This window comes from Mandrillus leucophaeus, unplaced genomic scaffold (assembly GCF_000951045.1).
Source record: "Mandrillus leucophaeus isolate KB7577 unplaced genomic scaffold, Mleu.le_1.0 Scaffold35, whole genome shotgun sequence".
NCBI classification, from domain to species: Eukaryota; Metazoa; Chordata; class Mammalia; order Primates; family Cercopithecidae; genus Mandrillus; species Mandrillus leucophaeus.
The window spans coordinates 5,310,463-5,317,998 of NW_012103698.1; the positions used below are offsets into that span (position 1 = coordinate 5,310,463).

At 44.5% G+C, this 7,536-nt stretch overlaps 1 protein-coding gene across 1 annotated transcript; it reads right to left on the bottom strand.

Moving 5' to 3' along the window:
* Positions 1-4,951: 4,951 nt before the first annotated feature.
* Positions 4,952-6,888, bottom strand: LOC105546226 (chromosome unknown open reading frame, human C15orf53). Its single transcript, XM_011989350.1, is given in 3 exon segments — positions 4,952-5,031; positions 5,034-5,364; positions 6,772-6,888. Coding segments are annotated over 3 exon segments (528 nt in total).
* Positions 6,889-7,536: the final 648 nt, after the last annotated feature.

Here is a 7,536-nt window from a genome sequence, read left to right on the forward strand (position 1 = left end):
TTACGTTAGTCCCATTTGTATTGAAATGATGCCAATGTAAAGCCACATGTAAAGATGAATTCAACAAAAACCCAAACCAAATGAAATACTGGTTCAGAGAATATTCTTATGCTGTGATTGTGTCAAGCCTAACAGAATTTAAAAATAATGGCCTAAATAATTCTAAGTGGTTTCATATAAATAGTTGCAGATAGAGTCCAAAATAAATATTTTAAAAGATTTTCTGAATATTGGTTCAAATTCAATTTATTCTCAGTCTCTGGTGCTTGTTGCTTTTATTTATCTTATCTCGATAAGTTGTCCCTGAAAAAAATAGGAGCCACGTCACCCACCCTTTAAAAATTTTTTTTTTCAAATAAAAATATGGAAAAGTGTACAGGTCATAAACATAAAATTTTTACAAACTGAATACAACTGTGTAAATAGCACCCAGGTTAAGAAACAGAACTCAGCAGCACCTCAGAAGCCCACTTCATGCCTCTTCTCCCAAAAGCAACCTCTATCCTGACCCTTAACTACATAGTTCAGTGCATCATTCAGCTCTTGCTGCATAACAATCACAAAACTTCAGTATTTTATCACTCACTCACCTGGGGTGGTTGTGTAGGCAAGTCAGTTCATCTTGGCTGGGCTCTTGTCGGGTCTGTCCTGCATACCCTGGCCGATGGATGAAATGAGTACTCAGACACAGGCATGCAGGGTAAGAGCAGCTAGGTGACTGCCTGACTCTCGTGGCCAGACAGCAGCCTGGAGAAGCTGGAGCTGCTTGCTTTTATTCAGTGCAGGCACAATGCCGAAAACCTGGAGCCAACACAATCTGTAGGCAATTAACATTTATTGTTCACTTTCCAGGGAATGACAGGTGCGGGGATGATCAAAGGTCAGTTGCTGGTCAACATAAGTAAACAAGCCTGTTTAAGACAAATTCCCCTACACTCCCTTGTACCTACTCCTTGCCTTCTGCCTCGGGGTTATAGAACAGCTGCTTTCAGCTATTCTACCCCTGGGCTCTGCAGGATCTTCCAACCTTTCAGAAGGTTTACATCCTTTCCCTATAGTTTTTCCCACCACCGTGACAGATCCCCTACAGGCTTTCTCTTGCATCTAGGGGGTTGGGAACAGCTCGCCTCCAGCAGGCTAGCCAGGACATGGCCATGGTGATAGCAGAGAATAAGAGAACAGAAATATGCAGGCATCCTCTTTATTCAAGACAGGATTTGACAGAGCCAGGATTAGAGTGAGGCTAGTAGAGTGAGTGAGGCTAGTAGAGTGAGGCTAGTAAATTGAGTCATGTAAATGCAGGGTCAGCTCCTGTCTTTATTGAAATTTTGACATTTTGTCCACAGTGGATTTTTCTTGAATTAATTTTGATTTTTCAAAAACATTGCATTAAATATTATTTTTCTTGATTACTGAGGATTTTGGTGCCTCCTTAATTTTAAGGCTGGGGAAATTGCCTTCATTGTCTCACCATAGTCCTGACCCTGCTGGGGAAATACACTCCACATCTTCAGTGAAAGGAGCTGCAGTCATATGGCAAAGCGCATGGATTGTAAGAGAGAAAGAGTTAGAGCTGCTAGGACAACGAATCTACTACAATTAATTTTGGCCATTTTTTAGGCTGGGTGCAGTGACTGATGCCTGTAATCCCAGCACTTTGGGAGGTTGAGGCAGGAGGATCACTTGAGTGCAGGAGTTTGAGACCAGCCTGGGCAACATAGGGAGATCCCATCTGTACAAAAAGTTTTTAAAAAATATTAGGTGGGTGTGGTGGCATGTTCCTGTAGTTCCAGCTACTCAGAAGGCTGAGGTAGGAAGATCCTTGAGCCTGGGAATTTGAGGGTGCAGTGAGCTGTGATTACGCCACTGTACTCCACCCTGGGTGACAGAGTAAGACTTGGTTTGGAGCCATTTTTGTATTTTATATAAATGGAATTGGACAATGTGTATTCTCTTGAGTCTGGCATCTTTTTCTTAACGTTATATTTCTGAAATGCATCCAGAGTGTTGTGTGTAATTGTAAATCATTCATTTTCATTGCTATACAGTATCCCGTTATACAAAGACACCACAGGGTTGAAGGGCATTTGGATAGTCGCCGTTTACAGCTATTAATACCATTGTGTTGAACAATCTAGTATAAATCTCTATTAAATATATATGCATTTTTGTTGTACATGTACATAGGAATGGAATTGCTGGGTCCGAGGGTGTATGTACATTCAGTTTTAATTGTTGCCAGTTTCCCAACAATTAATTCGTTTAGTTTTATTAAAGTTCTTGGTATATAGTCGTATGAATCTTCCAGTTTTGATCTTTTTTAAGATAGTTTGGCTATTTTTGGCTCCACATTTCTAAATACATTTTAGAAATAGCTTGTCAATTTCCGCAAAAGAAAAAACCTGCTGGGATTTTTATTGGGCTTGTTTTGAATCTGTAGACTAATTTGGGAAGAACTGACATCTTTTCAACATACCTCCATGTCATCTTAAATTTTTCTCCATGTCTCATACCTTCGTTATATCTACTGTGAATAAGATAGGTAACCAATAAATATATAAAATAGGTGGTTAATTAATGCATTACAAGGCTTTAGACTTAATGATATTTTTTAGTCATACTACACATCTGCTATAGTTCCAATGTCCTCACCAAAACTCTTGTTGAAATTTAATTGCTGTTGTTACAGTTTTGGGAGATGGGACCTGTAAGAGGTGATGAAGTCCTGAGGGCTCTGCCTTTGTGAATAGACGCATGCTGTCATCACAGAAGTGAGTGAGCAATCTTGGGAGTCTGGCCCCCTTTTCCTCCCTCCCTCCCTCTCTGTCTCTGTCTCTCTTTCTCACACTCCCTCTCTTGCCCTTCTGCCTCCCTGCCATAGGATGGCCCTCCCCGGAGGACAGCACCATGCTCTTGGACTTCCCAGCCTCCAAAACCATACGCTAAATGAATTTCTCTTCATTATAAATGACCCATTCTGTAGTATTCTGTTACAGCAACAGGAAACCTAATAAGACAACCTCTTTCAGACACCTAAACTCATTCTTCTCTTTCATTCCCCTAGGCCTTGCACATGCTCTTCCTTAGTGGGGTAGAATTCCCTCCCTGCCCTCTATCCCTCCCGCCTGACTAAATCTAGTCTTCCTTGACAAGTCTGTTCAAATGTCACTGCTCTGCAGAGTTAGCAAGTCCTCTTTGTTTTCTCCCACTGCATTCCTTCACCTGCTTTTAACTTGCCATGTTGTATCATAATGAGCTGCTCAGGTACCCACTGAACACTTGGCCTACCAGAACCAGCCCAGCACTAAGTACATTTGTGTTGGATAAATGAAAATGACCATTCCACTTTTTGCTAGGCTGTTTGGTTCAGGTGTTTTTGTTGGGCTGTTTGTTAGTTGATTTGTTTTGTCTTTCTAGGACTTCATTTGAATTGAAATTTAGTCAAAGAAAAAAAATGTGTTCCAGTTTGGCAAAGGAGTACATGTCTATCTGATTGTTGCTTCATTATTTATTTTGATTTGAAAATATTTCTTTATATTAAACCTCTTTACAATGTGGATTTGAAGCAGATAAATTGTTTGGTCTGATTCACTTCACAGCTTCTGAGTTAGTTTAGAAGAAAACCGTCAACTGATGTTTCCAGTAACGAGTAACAAGAGAACTCATGAAAAGGCAGGCACATCTCCAGTGACCACTAGGTGGCAGTTTCACTCTCAATATGACCAGATTGACAATGTCCATCCAAGAAGTCTGGGGCAGGCAAGTTGGAGCACAAAGTGAAGCTTAACTAGGCCTGTGGGTGGAAAAATGAAGACCCAAACTCAGCCCTGAAGAAAATTGAATTATGGAAAAAACAGCACATGGAAAATGTAAAGGAATGCCACTAGACATTATTTCACTGAAAGGTTAGCCAAGTTAACCACAGCCACAAAATCAGCAGAGAAAAGATGTGCAGGACCCGAGACAGGCCAGACAGTATTGAAAGGCAAAGGAGTCTCCAGTCTGCCCTCCACGGCTGGAGCCCAGCTCCCTGGGGAAAGGCAGGATGGTTGCAGGCTGGTCATTGCTGAGTCTCTGGTAATGTGCGGGATGACCAACCTCAGATGTCTGTCAGCCAAGACTGCATGGTTCTCCTCTTCTGAGTAACCCCAGAAGGAACCCCTTTTAGTTCCCATTCCAGAGTTGGATAAGGGACTTTTCAAGCTCAAAGTAGGAACAAGGGGCAGGGCTTATCTCTACAGACAGCCGAGGTGGCTCCTATCACAGCAAATCCAGACACTTCATGGGTCTACTCTCAACAGGCCAGCCAGGGCCCCTGAGGAAATTACTTGGACTATTAACCTCAAGGAGGCTGCAGGTCGAAAGCATCAACCGACTTCTATCAGGAGTGTTTTTTTGGTTTTGGTTTTGGTTTTTTTGTTTTTTTTGTTTTTTTTAATGACCCAGATTTCTTCTGCCCTAGAATAGGAAAACTGAGGCCCAGAGCAAGCCAGGGACGAAGTAAATCCATCCCACATGACTGAGAAGAGAACCTTCGGGTGGGCCTGAGGACACAAAAGCCCCAAGGAAGCTGTATTGGCGGTGTCCAGGTTATTACAATATAACACCCACTCACACGTTTGTGGTAGGGCTTTAACTTTTACACACGAAGAACTTAAGTAATCGAATTACCTGTTTTCTCTTTCTCTGCTACCAACCCCAGAAAGACTGCAAAGAATAGACACTTGAATCTAAACCAAACTGCCAGGCTCAAAGGACACTGCACCAGCTACAAGGTAATAAACACCACGGGTTATAGGATCCGTGAACGGGATAAGCTCCTTTACTTCCCCCCTGCTAGAGTGTGAGTTATAAAACAGACTAACAAGGAGAGGGAGAGACAAATTTTAAGGAAGAGCTAGTAAGAAGGCACCTGCAGCTTCTCCCCAACATCTTCCACACCACACCGACATCAACCTCCAAGCCTAGTTTGGGTGGGGAAAGGAACCCCTAGATGATCTGAGAGGTGAGATTGCCATGCACTCCCCCGGTGGACTTTCCCAGGTAGCAGCCCCGACAGACACCTCTGCCACTGGGTCTCAGGAAGACAGGAAGTGGTGAAGGGCAGGGCACAGTCAGGTAGGAGGGGCTGGAAGCCACTTATGGGCTTCTCTTGGAGTCAAACTTTGTAATGGAGGAGATCCATACATTTTCTTGGACCCAGCATGGTCTGAAGGCATGAGCTGCAGCTTGCATCAACTTGCCAGCCCTAAAAGGACTCTTGGAGAAGAGAAGGGAAGCATGTTCTTCTGGGTTCCAATCCCTGAGCTCTTGTTAGTGACCCTGGGTGAGATGTTCACTTGCTCTGAGCCTCAACTTTCCTCCCTGTAAAATGGGGATAACATTACCTAATTCATATAGTTGTTAGAATTAAATGAAATAAAATTCATCAAGTTTCTTGTACAGAATAGATGATTAATAAATGGGATGGGTCTGGAGCACCTGCCTGGGATGGAGCCACTGACTGACTTTGAAGCAGCAGAGAGTTCTATGTGCTTCCTAAAAACGCCAGGCTCTAGCAACACCTATACCAGGGGACATCAGCAGAAAAGTAAACCCAGCGTGCCAAGAAGCACTTGGGACCAGAGAAAGGATGCCCTTCCCATCACTAGCACACAGCTAACCATGGAGAAGGACTTCTCTACCACTGGCAACCACCAAGGAAACTAGGGACACCAGAGCCAAGAAAATTATGTTCGATTACAAAATGCATTCCATTTTACAGCCATTTGTATTAATTATCAGTTGCTACTTTAATAAATTACCAAAACTTTAACAGCTTAAAACACACACTTACTATCATTTAGTTCTGTGGGCCAGAAGTCCTGTGGGTCTCGTAGGACTGAAATCAATGTCTCGGCAGGACAGCATTCCTTAGAGGCAGCTCTCGGGGTGAGTCTTTGTCTTGGCTCATTCTGGTCTTGACAGTTCCGTGGGATTGTAAGACTGAGGTCCTTTCTGGTTGCTAACTGGGGTCACCCTGAACTCCTAGAAGACATTTGCTCTGTCCTTATGTAGAGTCCCTACCTCTCAGAACCAGCCACAGGGCATGGAATCCTTCTCTCATGGCCCTCTCTTTGACCCCATTTCCCCTAGATGCATTTCTGTCTCTGACTGCACCCAGGGAAGGCTGTCTGCTTTTTAGGATTAGATTGGGCCCATTTGGATAATCCAGGATAATCTCTTTATCTCAAGATCCTTAATGTTAACCACACTTGCAAAATCCTGTTTGCTATTAAGATAGCATATTCACAGGTTCTGGGAATGAGAATGTGAACATCTTTGCGGGGGGGGCATCTTTCTATCTACCAAACTATTATACACTCACCAGGCATTTATTTACTACCTTAATGGCCAAGTACAGTGCTACGTGCTGATTTGATGTTGCTAGAAGGATCATCAGGCAGGGGAGAAAGTCTAGGAATGGTGGTGCCCCCCACTGGGACATCTGACTTAGAGCTTTGCAGTACTCCAGGGGATGCTGTTGACATAAAATACAGTGTGGATTGTAACTCTCGCCTCTCACTCCCTTAACCCTCTTGCCTCCCCAGTCCTTGCCCCTGACTTATACAGGCTGAAGCCTCAGTCTGAAATTGCTGGAGGTGTCTAATAAGGTCATTCCAGATCTCTGGGAGACAGGAGCTAAGCTCACCAGGGGACTGAGATGGTGACCCTGCTAGATCTAGGTTAAGACATAGCAGAAAAAAACAAACAGAGCAAGGTGGGACTTACAGCAGTCCAAACAGACCCTGCCCTGCCCTTAGCCTTGCTTCCTGGCCTGGTTTCATGGTCCTTCCGGGGACTAGAGAGGGAAATGCCCAGGTCCTCTTGGGCCCCTTGTAGTTCCATATAAGAATAGAAAACCTGTCACTAACTGAAATCCCTTCCGGCTGAGGTTCCCCGGCCTATATTTTGCAGCTCCAGGGTTCAGCAGAGCTGCCAATTTGCTGATGGGTTCTCAACCACAAGGATGGTGAGTCAGCACAGTGGTTGACTCTCAGCAGAGAGGCTGCAGCCTTCAGCAGAGCTCCTGGTGGGGCAGCCTCCTCATCGGCCTGTGCTGTTGTTCTGACCCTGCGTTTCTTCCAGTCCTGGACATTCCTGACCTGGCTGGCACCCTAGTCGCACACCTAGGAAGCAGTTCAGCCCGCTGAGCACAGTGTTTCCCAAAACCATGGCATAAGAGGTGAAGGATAGACCAGGGAGGAAGTCTTCAACCAGTCTGACAAGCACAGACCAACGTTTGGCCAACAGCAACTCAGGCTCTTTGCTCTGGGCCAGACTCCAAACATGAGTGTGCTGGTAGGGTGTTCTGCCTTCCCTCCCTCTGCTCTAGAATTCAGATCTGGAAGCCAGGTTGTGACAGCTGGGATCCAGACACAGTCCCCATCACAGCATCACATTCTGGCCAACCAGGCTTCCAGTGGCAGAAGCTGCCACTAGGAATGGGCACCAGTCCTCTGTCAGTTAAAAATCTTTGCTTCACACCACGAAACC